Source organism: Erpetoichthys calabaricus, chromosome 16 (genome assembly GCF_900747795.2).
Source record: "Erpetoichthys calabaricus chromosome 16, fErpCal1.3, whole genome shotgun sequence".
NCBI classification, from domain to species: Eukaryota; Metazoa; Chordata; class Cladistia; order Polypteriformes; family Polypteridae; genus Erpetoichthys; species Erpetoichthys calabaricus.
Window position 1 is genome coordinate 72360019 of NC_041409.2, and position 17987 is coordinate 72378005.

Here is a 17987-nt window from a genome sequence, read left to right on the forward strand (position 1 = left end):
CACTTAAATTGTGCCCAGAAATTCTTGCTGTTAGTCTCAAGGTAGACATCTCCATTATTAAGCAGATCAGAAGAAAACATTGGTGGGATTGTGCTACAAAGACTATATCAATGAGCTTTGGTTAATATGCTGTTTATCCACCAAATCATAATACACAGGCAATAAGAGAAAACTCATCTATTCAAATATTATCAATTGAAACACCCAAGATAAAATTCAAATGGTGTGCCGAAACCCCATGTTTCAAGTCTGCCATTTCAATTGAGTTGCAGAGATCCAAAGTCTCACCCCACAATGTCAAGTACTGACACAGGGACCAAGGCTGATCAGACAATACTGTAAGTTAACAGCAGGAAAACAGTCGTATACACTACAAAAGACTAGCTTAGTACAGCACTTTTGTGGGATGAGACATAGAACTGGAGTATCCAGAAAAGCCTCCAGTAGACACAAAGTGTAAAGTTTATGCCAATAGTGAAATGTCACAGATCACATTCAGACCACCCGAGACACACACAAGTCACACTTGACCACTTTGATGATACTTAAAGGGCTACTAGTATATTGAAGTTTAAGAACTCACAGGTGCATCCTGGGTAGATGCTTTACCATTTCTAAATCCTCTTCCACTTAGGATTCTGCAGCAGCATGCGGTCACAACGAGCAGGTCAGACTGAAGGACCCCGAATGGGCACAGCATGGTGAAAAAGACAGGATTAAGATCAGTACAAACTGCAGGTATGGCCCTTTGAAGGGGGAGATACAGTAAGTATCTCTCAGTGTGGACCCTATTATTTGGCAATTTTCCATGTATTAAGCAAAATAGCAATTTCTTATTACCATATTATATAGTACATTCCATAGCAGTTTGGTTCAAAGACTACAGGGTTTGAAATAAAATAAATATGAATATTTGTATTGCACATTAAAATAAAGAGATAAATGAAATAGTTATTTCCAAAAACTACTATACACACAGTACTTAAATTATTAAATAAAACCATCACCTGAATTTGGACTAAATAGCAGTTTATGACTTGAAGGAAATGATGAAGTAGTACATCCAACATGATATTGATAGGATCACCTTTACCAAAAACGGGTCATAAGACAACCAGGAGCACCAGGCAGGGGATTGAGGATACATATTAGACTAAGATCTGTGCTTGTAATTCATGGCTGCACAGTTGAAAAATCACGTATCTGCATGTTGGGGAGTACAGTGAATATGATCTATAATGAAAAGAACAATGTCCATACTGACCCCTCCAGATTTTCCCAATTCATATCACACTGCAGTTTCTGGCCTCATTAGACCTTTATCATATACTGCAGGTTTTTCTCAGTTTACTGAGAGTATAACATTTGATGTTTAACACAACACTCTAAGCTTAACATAACATGGACAGCACAGCTATTAAAAATGTCTTCTGTCAAAGACAAATATAAGAGGCTTACTTTGAACCTTGATGTTCTGTGCTGGTCAAGAAGTACGACAGCACAAATGGAGCCACAATTAAGTCAAACAGCCATGCATTTGACATTTGAAAGGCTATGTGACAATCAGTCTTCTCAGATTAATGCTCTCACACCAGTAATGTCTCCATACTGACCAGCTCCTCTTGTTTTTTTCCCCCACAGATCAGTGTCAGAATGCAAGCTTGTGAATATCCAATCACGTGCTCTAGAGGACCGATCCTTGAAAATAAAACATGAGAACTTAAAGTTACAAATAAAAAACTCTCAAGTGGAATGTGACGATGCAAGTGACCCATGTAGCACTGTGTAGCATTCAGTATGACCTTCTGTTTGAAGGTTTGTCACTTTAATGCATGTTTATGTTTTCACCAATCTATTGTTTTTGCTCATTATGTAATGGAAATTGTTTTCTCAATCACAAAGATAAAATTGACAACATTAATTGGGAGTACCTTCATATTCCTTTAACATATGATTGTTGTTAAAAGCAAAGTTAAACCTTCTCACATTTCATATACTCAAGATACATCTCATCCTTAAAATTCTGCACCACTGTCCTCAACCAACTGAAGGAGACAAAGGAGAAATTCACTTTCAAACTTACACTTTTTTGAACATTCTGAACAATTTTGATGAGAACCATTCATTCATCTCAATAAAGTCAAGTACTGAAAGTACTTAAAATCCTCCCATCTACCACGGTACGATTGACTTTTGTGACTCCTTGGTTCCCTGTTTAAAGAAAAAGTTTTTAATGCTTGTGTGAAACTTGCTCTTCACCGACACTGTTTTAGAGTCATCAGCAGACTTAGCCAGCTTTTTTTTTTTTTTTTAAATATATTCTTACCAAGGTGACTTCCTTACAGTATGTCAAAAAAGCAGCAGCCCCAGCACTGATCCCTGACGGGCATTACACAAGTCGTAATGCACACACATACATATATACTGTTATAGTTTTGCACCTGCACAGCACAGTTACAAAAGCACAATACTTCACAAATGGACCTTCTGTGTCTTCCTCTATCTCTCCTTCCACCTCCATCAAGCTTTGTCCTCAGCCTCCCAATTCCAGCTCCTGGAGCGGCAGCAGGCAGCTCCTTTTAAGTAATCTCAGGAAGTACTTCCGGTGTCGCAAAGGCCTGGCCTGGCAGCAATTCCAGGTAAGGCAGGAGAATCACGAAGTAGGGCTCCCCAGTCTTTGCAGTACATCCTTGCGGCACTCAAGGCTGAGTGAAGAACTCCAATTCCCATGATGCCCTGTAGGAAACCGTGGTGCTGTTGCAACCCAGGGGATATGCAATCTATCAATCCAGGGGAGATAATGCCCCGAGCAAACTGTCTCCGCTGGTCCTTCCAAAGTGGAGGCATCCTGGCAGGGTATGGGCCCCAGCCATCCCTCACAAAATTTTATATATGCACACACACACACGTACGTTGTACTGTATGTATAAAATATACATACAGTATATGACATAGCAGCAGTAGAAACTGTACAGAGGGTCAGGATGAAAGGGCCTGCCCTTTTCTGACATGCTAGCTGAATTCAGTCTCATCTGTTTTGAGGAGGAGAGATTATTTAGGGATCTTGAACAGATCTTAACAAAGGTTTAAAGCAATCAATAAGCTATAGTGGTTAACTTACTTGGAGAAATATCAGAAATTTGGGGGAAGTACCTTCAGGACACAGATTAAAATTATATCAAAGAAAGTTGTGAGGCAATTAGGACAAAAATGAACTCTTGCGTCTGAATAAGCAGTCAGTGCTGACTGAGATAAAATAAAAAATAAATAACTGGATGAGATATTTGGCCACATCAGCTAACTAAAAGCACATGGCAAAGTCAAAATTTATTTTCTTTTGCAAAATGTATACTATTAAAAATGACCACCTACCATAACTTCAGTTCTGCTTTTAGTATGTGTGGATGTGCAACTCCTAAGGGCAGCAGAAAGAAAATCTGTGCAGGTAAAACACACTCTTAGTAACCTCTAAATTATCACTTGTACTTCAACTGGAGACATGGAATTAAAGCTGTGACAGTGTACAGCCAAAAAAGTACAGAATTCAATTCATAAAAAAAAAGTAAAAATTATTTAAAATGCAAGGTCATTTTTAACAGTCATAGTACATTTACTCAAAAGTCTTCAAAGTTTAGGACATACTGGTAAACACCACAACACAATGCATTATTTATTCATGTTCCACTCTCATTAGGAATATTTAATGATGACCCAGTTCTGCTATGGATGACGAGATTTCAGGGAGTGAGTTTGGTGCAATCTATGGGTGTTGCTCAGATATCCCGCCTTTCATTTGCAGAGTGTCAGTCCTAAAGAAGGTGTGCAAAGTGAAATGCACTGCGACAACTTGGAACAGCAAAGCACAGTTTCAGCAGTCACAGCCATGGAATACAGTGGTAAATGGGCTTATGGGACACAGAAAAGTTGGGTAAATAGAGCAGGTAATACATGTTTTTATTTGTACATTTAATTAATGTATTTACAAAATATGAATAGTGGACATTAGGAGTGTATCACTTTGTTCTAAATGTTTATTTAGGCAAATACGTTTAGACACTTGAAACAGAAAAGGCACATCTGAATAAGATGCCAGCGCTCATCCTCCTGTAAAGTCCATCTCCACTCTGAATGCTTTTCAGATATTGAGGAGGTTAAAGTTACCTGGAGGTTGTTAGTACTAGTGCACTTGTTTTAGATTACTTAAATTGAAAACTCCAAAGTTTAAGCAGCTTTGTTTTGATTTTCAAAAAAAAAAAAAAAAAAGAACAATCCGTAGTGTACATTTACCAGGTGGTTTAAGACATCATGGCTCAAGGAGCCGATTAAAACCAAAGAATGGATCCTCAGATGTCCATAATAAAGTCATGGTTAAAATACAAGACTTGACTCCAAAGTTATTAAAAACATCCTCTCAGATGTAACGCTGAAAAACGTGATGTCTCTACTTGAGGTGAAGTGACTCCCAAGAAGATCCTTCTTGCAATGGTTCAGTGCAACATCATGTCACAATTTTAACACTCGCTATGATACAATAATAAGTGCAAAAGTATCGAGGAGGAGGAGGAGGCGGCCTCTCCAGATCTCTGCATCTTTACTGGACTATAGGTGAATGACCCATTGTTGCCTCCTACTGCATCAGTAATATGACACTAGCCTGCTGCAGTATGTAAGAAGCTGCAGTGCATTTTCAATGTTTTCTGCCTGACCCCGGAAGGCCTTTTTAAATAAAGAGGGAAAGAAAAGTGCCTTTACTGGAGAAAAATGGTCTGCAAACGCCACAGGATACTAATGCTCACTGATTATTTCATGATGCACTGGTCTACCTGCTCTCTAACCTTACTTGATCTTTCAATTCTATGTTCCCTGAAAATAAAGTAAAATTATAATGGCTATTATCCTGCAGCTGTGTAGGAACAATAGCCTAGTCTGCACCACAGATACCACTTCGGCTCCAAACAGAGCAGGAATTTGGAGATTGGCTCTTATTATTGAAAACAAACTTTTGTTTGAGTGCACCTGTAATTCAAATTTAAATAACTAAAACACACCTCACTTGAACAGCTGACTGACACAAGTCAGAGGTGCTCCCTGGGGCTACAGAAAGTGAGTCTTGCAGTAGCAGATGTTTGTCTGCCAGGTGAGCTCCTGGATAAGTAATGAAATATCACCTATGTGCCTTGAACAAAGGACCACCAACTCCGACTGCCGAAACGGGAGACGCTCACACAGGTGATTTCCAGATGTACAATATGTCACCTTATCTCAGAGATACCTGTCACAGGCTGGCATTGCTATGTTGCTGGCACGGCAGGTTTAGAGAGAAGGCAGAACTACTGATCCCCTGAGAGGTTGGGATGAGACACTGCTGCCAGAGGAGAATGAAGTCAAAGCTAGCATGGAAACAAGCCGCACCAAAAATAGTTGCCGTCCAGCCGAGTAGCTTTGTACCTCAATCCTCCAAAACAGCCTTTTAAGAGTGGGTGAGCACAAGTCAAGGCCTGCTAGAAATAGCGTTTTGATTCAGTCAGTTCCTTCTTTCTCCAGTGCATGTTCAGGAGGTAATGAATTCACACACCCCCTCCACCAAGTGAATGCCAGGTAACAAACAAAACTACTGGTTAGAATCTGCATTTTCCATCACTGCGAGTCTGTGTAAAGGCGGGTGGGACAGCTCCCTTTTGTAGGTCTTTGGAGGGAGTTTTGGAAGCTGAGGGCTCGAGTTCTGCCTGGGAGGCACTGGTGGTGCTGTGGCCTGCAAAAATGGCTGAGACAGTAGATTGTGGCTGGCACTCAGAGGGCAGCAGCGACGTGGCACTCTGGGTGAAGGTGTACCTGGAGGAGTGTTTGGAGAGCCTGGCGTGCTGTGATTGAACTCCCAATGGACACGGCCCACAGGGGACTGCTGTAAATTGGGGGGATAGTTTATAAAGATCTCCGGAGGGCGAACAGGAACTGGAGGTGGAGACTCCGGAATTGGGTCTCTAGGAGGCAGTGGAGGTGGACTTGGAAGTGGGCCGTCACTTGGACCATTGAAGGTGGGCACTCTGGGTTGGATCCTTGGCAAAGATGGTGGCAGCCTTGGCGGGATGGCTGGTGGGCTTTCAGAACTGAAACTCGTCTAAAAGGAAAAGCATTAAACACTTTAAAATGAGTCAACTATTGAGAGGAGACTACATTTACATTACAAGTTTTTATTTTTTTGCCTATTTAGCCCAATCAAGATGCACAGAGGTTGATCACGGACTCATCCACAGTCGAATGAAAACCATGGATCCACTTTAATTTTCAGAATACGGCCTTCTTTATGGATATTTATAGTTAAAACAATTTGCTCCAATTCATATTCTATGTGGTAACTACTCAGCCTAAAGTGAACAAAAATGGATGAGAAAGTCGCTTTGTGGTATATCTCTCTGCAGACTAAATCATATGGAAGAAATAACTTTAATTATAAAATAACAGTTAAAAGAAAACAAATTGTGCTGCCTTGCTTTCAAAATTGAAGTCATTTTAAACAAAGGATTATTTATAAAGATGTTTCTGATTCTGGCACCAAAAAGAAACATTGTAAAAGGTCATATTTTCAAAATTAGTCATCTGCAGGGATTACCAAAACACAAGGTAATTATTACCACTAAAAAGGATATTTCATAATATCAGCATGTTTCCAAGTTTTGTAGATAAACGTTTTTTTTAATGCAATAAGCCAAAAGCACAACCAGTTCATTGTTTAAACATTCACAGGCCAGGCTGAAAAAAAAATACCTATGTAACCGTGTACATTCAGTAGCTGGTAGGAACTCCTCTGGCATCAAAGTCTCTACCACACATCCACTGCAGCTGCTAATCAGACTTGAGGTTGAGGTCATTCCTCCTTACAAAAGAGTTTCTCTCTCTCTCTCTCTCGCTCTCTCTCTCTCTCTCTTCAGTGACATTTCTGCAGTTCCTTGCATGATCAGCTCTGTTCAGGTCAAAACCCAGCATCTCCTTTGGGTTGAGGTCTTTGTTGAACACAAATGTTCTCCTGCCAACCACTGAACTACTCAAGTCGGTGTCTTTTTGCATTACCCAACCTCATTTCATGCGAATGTCCACTGCGCTGCACAATTTTAGAGACAATTTTCAACCCTTTGTTACCTCAATAATAGCAAAATGTCAAGGCCCTGACATACAAAAGTAGCCTTAAACTATTATTACACTTCCTCCACAATGCTTCTTGACTGGAGTGAAGTTTTCAGTGTGCAGTTTTTTGTTTGTCCCTTCCAACACACCACTGCACACTTCTGCTGAAGAGGTCTTTTGGAGAGCAGTGGTGTCCCCCATGCTCCCTTTCCATGATCACTGGTGTTTTTGTTGCATTCATACGCTGTCAGGTATATGGTAAATACAAGTTTCTGATTCAGATATTCCACGTTAATGCAATGCAATCTAGGAGCTATAAGTTAGACAATTTGGAAAAAAAAAAATATACCCAAAATATTCAAAACAACCCTGACCATTACCTTAGTCAACTATATAAAAATATAAACCTGGTCAGCCAGAAATGCCTTTTTTGGTCAAAATGCATTTGTAGCAAAATGATAGAAGTATTTTGCCCTTTATTTTCATAAAAAAAAAAAAAAAATTTATTAAGTGTTTTTTGTGGCGGATCAAGTAACAAAACAGCAGCAACCACATGTTTCTCCAAATAGTCTGATTGGAAAACCTGAAGAACACACTGAAGTGGAAAGTTGAAACATCACAACTTGGAGCTCCGAATAGTCTGATAGCATGAGAACGCAGCACTTGTCTTACACTCAATATATAAACAAAGACTTTGGAAAGTTCAAGAGATTTCTGCAGGGCCTCTGCAACTACAGCAGTATTCTTTCTCGCTTCCTTTGCCACTCCACATTGCACTCTTGCTGTGATCTTTGCAGGCCACAACTCATATGGGAAGTAGCAACAGTACTGAATTTCCTAGGTTTGTCTGATTGTAGACTGATGAACCACACGCTTTTAGAAATGCTTTTCTAGCTTTACATATCTTTACAAGTCTAATCCTGAGGTGCGCGAATATTTTTTTGTCATGGCATGGCATGTGAAGAGATTTTGCTTTGGGGGGTAGTAACCAAACTTCATCTTACTGATTTGAACACCTGACTTCAGGTAGCTTTTTAGCCTAGAGGTTCACAGACTTTTTCAAGCCTGTACTGTGAATGTTTAAACATTGGGTTGAATAACGAGAAGCAGTGATAGTACAATTGTTTGAATGTTATCAGTATAAGCAGATTGTTTTTGTTTATCATTGCGACTTAGCTGAATATCAGACCACAATAACTCAAACAAACACTACCTATTAGAAACTGTAGCCCAAGTCCAAAGTTCATGTGTATCGGGCATTGAAGTACAAAGAAAATCCAATCAGGTTAAACTGGTACCTTATTGGGATAGTCCGCAGAGACCTCTTTTCGACGAGGAGGTAGTGGAGGAGGCTTCATTGGCTCTTCACTCAGCCATTGTAGACTGCCATATGTGCTTGGATGAGACTCTGTAGGGAAGTGAAGAATTGCGTAATACTTTTAAGACATAATTTCATCAATTCTACAAAAGAAAGCACAATAAGATGATAGAAGGCCATTGAAATACAATGCAATATATACTACAGTTAAAGTAAGAAATAACAAAACTTCATGTTTTTAAATTGTGAGGAATCTTCTCTCCTGACTTGAGCAGAACGGTAATAAATAAACTACAATAGTAAAAGAGAGAAAATACAATTACATTAGTCAAGCATAAAATGTTGACTTCAACACTTACTTGAAGATGGCAAAATAACTGGGGCAAAAATACTGTTGTTGCCTATAAAATAATAAAAGAGGTTAATTTTATTACTACCAGCAAGTTTAAAACCCTTAAGAAAACAGTTTCTCAAACACAGCATGATTAAAGCTTTCTAACCATTTTTGATTAAATTGCCATATTAAGGGTCTCCTAAAATGGAAACGTATTACATAAGCAGCAACACATATTTTACATTAAATGTCTATCTTTAATATGCAAATGATAAGACAGAGCTTACTTTGTAATAAATGTCATTAAATCATATTTTTAAGCTTTAGGTAACAAGACTATATTGAAACTTCAATTTGCAGATTCTTCATTTTTTAAAGTCCAATTGCCCTTACATGAGTTGTAGGAATCTATGTCCACAAATACTGAGCCATGTTCTGAGGAGGTGGCAGACTGCGGAGGAGTTGAGGGAGTATTTGGCGAAGTCGGCACAGATGGAGTCGTTTCCAGCTCCGTCTCTGCTATGCTTCTGAAGGTTATCTTGTGTGGAGGTTCCCTTTCCAGAGGCACTGGGTGGCCTTTAACGGTGCCTGAGGTAGAGGGGTGCCGTACAGGGCGGATTCCTGGGGATTTCAGACTGTACGTGGTTTTCCTTGGCTGCAGAAATGTAAATATTAGAGGTATTTCAGTGTGACATCTAGAAGCGGTTATAGATAAAGAGAAAAATTACCAAAAAAAAAAAAAATCTGAGATGTGTCATTTAAAGCAGTAAAAACAGTTTTACAGAAGCAATTCTCAACACCTTCATTTTATTGGGAATTAACAGAAGCTCAGTTTCCAGCATTCAGGAGAGTGAATTACCTAATGAATTCCAGGGATTCAGCTTCAGTTAAATGACCCTTAAAAATGGCATTGGGCCCTGCACTTCACAGCTAATATTTTACAAAACTAAGGACTGTACGCTAATAGATATTTTAATGAGAGATAACAAAAATATACATTTCAGATTACTCACTGGGTTTAGCTGCTGAAAGTTAGAACTGTTTTTTGATCATTCACATTGTTTTGCTTGGCAGATGCTTTTATTCAAAGCAACTTACAACAGAGGTAAACATTATCGAGTAACATTAAGCTAATCTGATCACCAAGTGTAGTAGGAGAGGTAACAAAAGTTGATTACCACAAGTGAAAAGATGTAAAAACTAATAACTTTACAATCATAGATTAACAATCAATAAAGCAACTAAAATTAATGCAACAACAAAGTGAAAGAGCACAGAGTAAAGTTTTTTTTTCTTCAGGAAGTAAAAAAAAAAAACTTTTACATAGGTTAGGTTTACTAATTTTGCCTTTATCAAAACAGAAATAATGACGGGGACAAATACAAACACAATATATATATATATATATATATATATATATATATATATATATATATATATATATATATATACATACATACATACACACACACACACACACACACACATATATATAAATATTATATATATATATATATATATATATATATATATATATATATATATATATATATATATATATATATATATATATATATATATATATACACACACACACACATACAGTACAGACATATATTTGTACACATACATACACACACACACACACACACACACACACAATTGGTCAATAACAACTGTCCATCTGGCATGTGCTCCTAAACAATATATTCACAAGTCAGTTTGATAAGAGGCCTGTACAGTGCTACTGTCTTCATGAGTTGGGCCTTATTTGAAATATGAGGTGTTACTTTTATTAATGGTGGACAAAAGCAATATTCTTTAATGTAATGGTGAGATTTTTATTAATCTTACTTTTAACAGACTGGCATACTGTATATAGCCATTATGAACCTGTCTCACGTGCATTATTTGAAAAGAATTGGGGAGTTGGGGTATGGATGAAATGGGTATTTTAACTTCAATTTCTGGTTTATAAGAGAGCTACCAGAAATGTTCACTGCCTAGCTAAACTAGCCTAGTCTAGCCTGCCTGGTTCAAGATTAAGGCCCCATCACACTAAATTTTTTCCTGACATTTTTAGTTGCAGGAACCCTTTAAATAGTGACTTTGTGCAGCTGCAGCTGGCTGCCTTGACCACCAGTTAAGTAGTGACATCCCCAGCAACTCTGTCCAAACAGTCTGCATCTCACACCTACAATATGAAACATGTATAATTTTTGTTAAGTTGTAGTGGTGGGCTCTGTGCGTGTGTGAGAAAGACCTGACATCCAATCAGTACTAGCACAAAAGTAAAATGCACACTGATGCAGGCATGAAAGATAAAGAAAGTGGGTATTACGGACTGCACAAACAGGAGACTGTCTCGTCTCCCTGATATCTTGCATTTATCATAACACAACAGAATGGAAAAAGAGATAAATAGTACGGTTGAACTTGCTATACCTGGAAAGCCATTGTAAAGCACCAGCATTGTCAGGCAGCATGTTCTTTGCTGTCAGAATGAGGCAAGCCTACAAATTATTGGAAATATGAAACTGTGCTGGAAAGTTGTCCCAGAGTTGGGCAATTTGTCATTCCCTGCATTTTCTAGTTTTGAAATTAGACATCCTCAGGTGAGAAGAAACTGTACTCTTCCAAGTTTGAAAACCCTCTTTAATTAGAAATTGTGTAAAGTTCTGCTGGTTTTAGAGGATACAGACATCTAGGCAGGCAATTAATTTTTTTTTTTAGAATTGTGATTCAATGCATTAAACAGAGAGAAAAAGGATAATATTAACCAGTACACACATGTCAAACTGAAACCACACCATAAGCAATAAATTAGTGATTTCTTGCAGTGGTTGATTAATATGGAAATATACCCTAGTCAAACTGCCAGGCCAATAATTCTGGATTACAGGCTCTTCTCTCAGGCAGGCACTACTACTGTATAGTTTTAGCTTATAGAAAAGCTTGTGAAATTCGCCTTGTACATGTCCCTTGCATGAAACCCCACACTTCACCTACATGGCTACCATAACCTCGATAAATTTAGGACCTGATGGGCATATTTGGGGTAAATATCTAGAATATTTCATATTCAGTTAAACTTTGTATTCCAGATAAGTTGAATGTACATGTCTAAAGCAATCATGTTGCTTCTCTGTTAATAAGAAAATTCTCTGAAACAATCTACTCTGAAGAATGGTAAGATATGTACTTACAAAACGAGGAGGCTGCTTGCAGTTACGAGGCTCTATCTCCAACGACTTGTTGAACAGGTAATCTGAGAACTCCTTTTCACTCATATTTCCCATGGGATTTAGATTTTCAAAAAATTTCTGAAAATTAAAACAGGTTGATTTTTAACTTTACCACAATCTTAATCTTAATCTTAATTAAGTGGAAACTGGCATTCAGTTAACTGAAATTGCACAGCAACAAATGAGGTTATCTGTTTCTGTCTTTTTAATCATTGCTAAGAAATTTACCAACCTTGTATTCTTGATAATCTGATTGTGTTCAGAAACACATTCTAGTCAACCCTAGAACTTAGGGTCATGAAGAAGTCAGCCACCTACCCTGATATCAGGCTCTTCTCTCAGGCAGTATGGCTGATTCTGGTACTGCTGGATTTCCCCTGTTATTTCTGCCACCTTCCGACGCTTACTAAAGTTAATTAACTCTTTACCATGGCGTTTCAGAAAATCAGGATTTCCTTCTTCTGTCTTAAGGATGTTTGTCAAATATATCCCTGGAAGAATGCAAGAATGAAAAACTTAAAAGATCATACTGGGCAAATCAGCAATGTAAATCTGACTAACAAAACACAAATTACAAAATGCACTTTCATGGAGTTTGTGCTACCATGAATAGACAGCATCATCAAGATGTGAGCAACACATGAAAATGAAATCTCTTACCAAAGAAAGGCACACAAGGTGGGTTGATTGATTTGAGTTTAGCCAAGTACTTTTTAAAGTGATCCTGACTAAGTTCTACAGCCTCCTCAAGTATTTTCTTTTTCCTCTCGGGTACAGCCTATTCAAATACAACATAGAAAAAATGTCAGGGCAATATTTAGCACATTTAGTACATTTACACTTTAAGTATGTGGTGGCAAATGTTCTTAACCTTTGTGCTCTGCCCCAGTTTTACATTTAATGTGAAAAGTATTAGTTGAGTCATAAGCAGTAAGTCCACAGAATAACAAAAGTCTGATTCTTTATCTTTTTATCAACTTGAATTTAACATCTGTTCAATATGTGCTTCCTGACTTTCAGGCAGTTGTCAGGAGATCTAGACCACAGACACATGTCTGCAGACTTTTCGTGAGCGGCATATTCCAGCATCCTCCCTTCACTGGCCTTGACTGCTCTACATATTCATTTCTCATTCAGTCATTGTTTATATCTAACCTACAAAAAAAAAAAAACTCAAAGAACATAAATGTCTACTCAGCACAAACTTTTGCTAATGTCAAACCTAGTCTTTTTTGTATTTCCAACCTCTGGAAATGTGGAAGTCGCTAAGCCTTAAGCTGTAGTAGTCTACAACATAAGAAGCTCATTAGTTGTGTAGATCAGGCACAGTCTTCCTAGCCTCTTATGCTAAAGCAACAGAAAAAGAAAGTGTGCAAAGAAACATGCTTCTACTGCCCCAATTGCGACGTCAGGCAGTGCACTGGTGATTGTTTTAAAACATGACACCCGAAGGACGTGTACTAAATCTTCAACACTACAGCAGTAAACAGCAGACATATCTTTCTTATTGTATTCGTGTTGACGTTTTGATATTTGCAGGTTTAAGTCGCATGTAATAACATTTTTTCTTGTCAAAAAAGTTAAACTTTCTGAAGATTGTGCTGAGGATATGCATGCTGTTAAGTGCGAAAAGAATTAAGCTGAAGGGGGGGGGGGGGGTGCGGATTCGGGTACTTACCTCAAATGTATGATCAAGTCGATACACTGGCACAGAGTTGATTGCACTAACAATCTCTAACACACCATTAAAATTGTTCAGCTCCTGGAACACCTGAAGGATGTCGATTATTCGGGTTAAAATTGCGACCCTTTCCTCATGGTTTTCAGCTTCCACTATACACCTGAAGAAAAAAAAAAAAAAAAAGCTATCATTAGTTGAAAAGGCATGTAAACTGTAGGGCAAGCAGTGCTCTTCCCCAATTTGCTAGTTTTTTATTGCCACCCGTGAGTTTAAAGTTGACAGAGACCCAGATGGCAAACAGTAGCCCTTTCCACAAGCAGTTAGGAGTGAACACTAAAATGAGTGGATAATCTGCGGCTGTACCAACTTTTGGTCAGTATTCTTGGAGCTTAATCTGATAAGAAAAAAAACAATCTGAAAAGGACATTTTTTAAATATTGTAAGTGCAAGCTGAACTTTGGCTGAATTTCTTGGACAAACTATTGCACCAATAAGCAGACAGCAGATGTGTAATAGGAAGAAGCTATTACTGCATTTATTATGTAGTACCGCTGGTAAGTCAGAAGTTACAATTGCATTATTTGTGACCTCCATCTTCCTGCTACCAAGTGGGAAAGTAAATATGGATAATCTCATGAAAACTGCAGTTTGACAGGTGCTCCAGCAACAAATGGTAATAGTTCCATAGTTCGGAATGAAGATGAAAGCGATGAGCAAGAAAGATGAAAAAGGTATGCGGTCATGTCTAAAAAAGATTATTCTCTTGGCAATAGTAAATAGTACTATTTATGCTTTGAAGTGGTCTGATACAAAGGAGCATTCAGATGTTTCTTCCCTGTGGATTAAGGAGCAAATGTATGCCACTATTTACATAGACTACAGCAGTAAAATATTACACGATTATCTTGTGACCCATGTCTTCGCAGTCCATAAAACAACTGCCACCAGTAACTGCAATGTACAAACAGTAGTGCATATACACTGTTAGTATGTTACCGTTCATGCCTGTAATGTTAATGTTTAATATCATCCTAAAAGTCTTGCACCACAAAACTGTTTTATCTATGTCAAGATAAATTAAAACTTTAAGTAGCTAGTAAACAGCTAAAAAATTTCCTTTCTCATGTTTGATTGATACAGTGTATTGCGCTCATATGCATTAGAATTAGTGACCTGACTGTGTCATTATGCTAAAAATTTCATAGGTGAAATACTAAGTTTAAAAGCTCCTAAAACCAAGAGAATCTTAAACACTTGTAAGCAAACTAAGAACATATCTTTAATGTTATATATTTGTCGTTCTAACCCAGTCTTGCAAGTCAATATATAAGCAGTTATTGCATTTTTATAAATCTTTGAGTGTATCAATAAACTGTATTACTCTGTGTTCTTCAGTCACCTTGATATAACCCTACCTACAGAGATAGGAAAAGAAAATAAAGTAATGCTCTTAATGAACCAATTAATTACTGGCATTCTCAAAGACTGGAACAACAACTGACTGAGTGATTAATCAATTGATTCTTCTAATCTACACTTTTTAACAAGACTGACAGGTAAACTTAAAGTTGTATCCAAGGAATTGGTTCCTTTTTCAAAGACCACAATCACATACAACATCTACAGAACTGCTGCTAATGGATCAATTTCACATTCAACCTCATTGCCACCTCTACCTTCACTCAATATCATGATAACAAAATAATCAAGCTTCTCCCATTAAGACGCATGCCAACTAATGCTAGGAGCAAGCTATTCTTTACTGGGAACCAAGAATGATCTCGGTTGTGGAAGAATGAATGCTCATCCCAAATGCATCACAACTCTGCTGTGAAACATTCCAGTGTACATCAGAAATCTCTCTTATGAGGCCAAAAGGATATCCTCATTCTTTGCAAACACCTCAGGTTTAACAGTTAAATTCCCAAACTGTATACGTTCTAGGCTGCAATTGCACATTGATACCCTACCCATGAAACTCATGAATAGAAGAGGAAACATGAATAAGGAAAGTTTTGTCTTCATTTATTTCCTTTACCACAATTTCTATCCAATCTTGGAAGTAACTGAAAACAAATCAATTTCCTCCATTTATCATTAATTTTCACCCCACCCACTTTACTTTTCATCACATACCATCCTATCTAAGTCAACATAAATGATTATATTGTAAAAGAAATTTGTACTTAAATACTACATGAGATACATAAGATAAATAAGGTATTCTAAAATAGATGTTAATAAGTTTTTCTCAGTGAATCAAGAAATCTTAGGAAAAATTGTAAACATTTCCTTTTATAACAGTTGCACGTTACTCACTTCTCAAACCACAGAGTCAGGTTAGTGGTATGTCTGATCATTTTTAAAAGATTAGGAGAGTTTTTTTCTTTGTCTTCTTTGGTCCAGACGCTGCCCACAAGTTCAGAAGGCTGTACAGCTCTTAAGGAAAATGAGAAAGATGGTGTTAGAATGCTATACAAATAACATAAAAGTGCAACTTTCAGATATATTACTTCAGGTTTTATATAATTACATTGCTACTTTTCCAACATAGGTTTCACGGGGTGAGGTGGGTTCTCTAACATAAGTAGAGAAAGAATGTAAAAACTCATTACTCCAGATAGACTTCAAAACAAGTATGTATATGTCATACTAAGTAGCTAGACTCACAAAGCCTAAAAAAATCTGAGATTACTGAAAAAGGGTCAATGGAATGAAATTAAATTCATTTAATTTTCAAATTCTGTGAATACATTTCTGTGCCATTTTAGCAGGAAATATATTTCATGTTTAATAGATAGACGGGCAGGTTACTTTAGGATTACATGTGCTTCTCTAAACCAGACCAAGTCCATTTTGCTTCTTAAAATTTTTTGGTGTCCTTCTGTTCCCTAGGAAAACAGTGCTAAAAAATGTGATAAAGGATTTCAAATTAGTCATCAGTGTTATGAAACACTTTCTAAACAAGGAATACAATTTTTGTTTCATTGTCAGCTTGTTGTTTTAAGGGGGACATATTTGGTAAGTCTGGCCTTTTGTTTCATATTTGTAATGGTGTCCTTTTGGGTATTATTCTTAGCTCTAGGGGAGCTGCATAATCAATACTAACCATTTGATCACTGGTGTGTAACAACTTAAAAACAACAAATACTATTTTTACAAGAATTCTGAGGTAAACGCAAGTTAGCATCTACTGAATGACAAAGACAGCAGATCACGAAAAGCTGCAATTTGAACAATCTTAAATAGGAAGAAACAGCCAAAAATAACTGCCAGGTTTACACATGCAGGATTTCCTGCAAATGCATTCTGTAATAGTGGACTACTGCTGGTGCACTTAGTGATAATCTTGATCACCCAGTTAACAAAAATCTAAAGGTCACCCTCTCATTTTGAGATTAGTCTTAATCAGCACCAACCACACCACTGCTAACTTAGCAAACAGAACATGAAAATGCATGCTTTCACACCAAATTTCATTTAAAAGGACAAATTGCAAAAGACTACATTGTGAGGGACTTGTTTATGCAGACTTTTACATTTAACTGATTCTCTGAACATGAGCATTTGTTTGTTTTACAAAGTATAAATTAAAGAATTATCAAATTTTGCCATGAGATGCTATAAATTTTGACAAACAATATCCTTGAATGTGACTCACCTATAGAGATCGGACTCAAGAAGTGTCAGTTGCCGAGCAATTTCAATAGGATGAAGAGTAATGAGTTCAAATGTATCCGTCTGCCCTGAGCGGCTGATGTGCCATTCAATGGGAGGGGGTAGGCTTTCAAATGTGATGTTGTGACTGAATCCATTTGACTGGGTTTGTTTCTTGCGATTAATGATTTTCTTAATAGATTCCACCCATTTCCTCATTGATTTACCTAAGAAGAAAAAAAAAGAATCAATGATAACAATTATCAATCTGTTAATTCATTAATTTATTAATACTCTGCCTGGAAAAATAAGTTAATCAATGCCTCAAAATAAACACTAAACATTGAACAGATGCCTACACTGGACTCAAAGTTGGACAAGCCTTTTCTCCATTTACATAGTGCAAAATACTGGCCTCTTCCTTATAGCCACAATTGTTCTGCACAATTTGTGGTCATTGTACTTCCAGTTGACAGCTAATTGGTTGGTATCTCTTAGAAACACAAGAACCCAAAATCAAATCAATTTGATTTGGTGTAATGAATGCTATGAATGAGTGGTGGTGAGTAAGTTTTGCATGGAGTTTCACACTTCTGTCCTGGAGTGTAAAACAGACAAATGTTGAAAAAG

The 17987-nt window shown here is 37.4% G+C and overlaps 2 protein-coding genes across 3 annotated transcripts in view; one reads left to right on the plus strand and one right to left on the minus strand.

Annotated features, from left to right (window-relative positions):
- LOC114666717 (rho guanine nucleotide exchange factor 33-like) overlaps window positions 1–1921 on the plus strand; it is a 40842-nt gene extending 38921 nt beyond the window's left edge. For both annotated transcript variants that reach the window (XM_028821684.2, XM_028821683.2), the window contains exons 15-16: window positions 635–738; window positions 1642–1921. In XM_028821684.2, the coding sequence (XP_028677517.2) occupies window positions 635–738; window positions 1642–1789 (252 nt within the window). In that variant the 3' untranslated portion in view covers window positions 1790–1921. The remainder of the gene's footprint in view (window positions 1–634; window positions 739–1641) is intronic.
- A 2016-nt stretch (window positions 1922–3937) lies between these two features.
- sos2 (son of sevenless homolog 2 (Drosophila)) overlaps window positions 3938–17987 on the minus strand; it is a 120031-nt gene continuing 105981 nt past the window's right edge. Inside the window, 10 exon segments of the mRNA XM_051919939.1 lie at window positions 3938–6118; window positions 8421–8530; window positions 8800–8841; window positions 9168–9429; window positions 11981–12097; window positions 12338–12510; window positions 12680–12797; window positions 13698–13860; window positions 16020–16139; window positions 17362–17584. Of these exon segments, the coding sequence (XP_051775899.1) occupies window positions 5612–6118; window positions 8421–8530; window positions 8800–8841; window positions 9168–9429; window positions 11981–12097; window positions 12338–12510; window positions 12680–12797; window positions 13698–13860; window positions 16020–16139; window positions 17362–17584 (1835 nt within the window). The 3' untranslated portion in view covers window positions 3938–5611.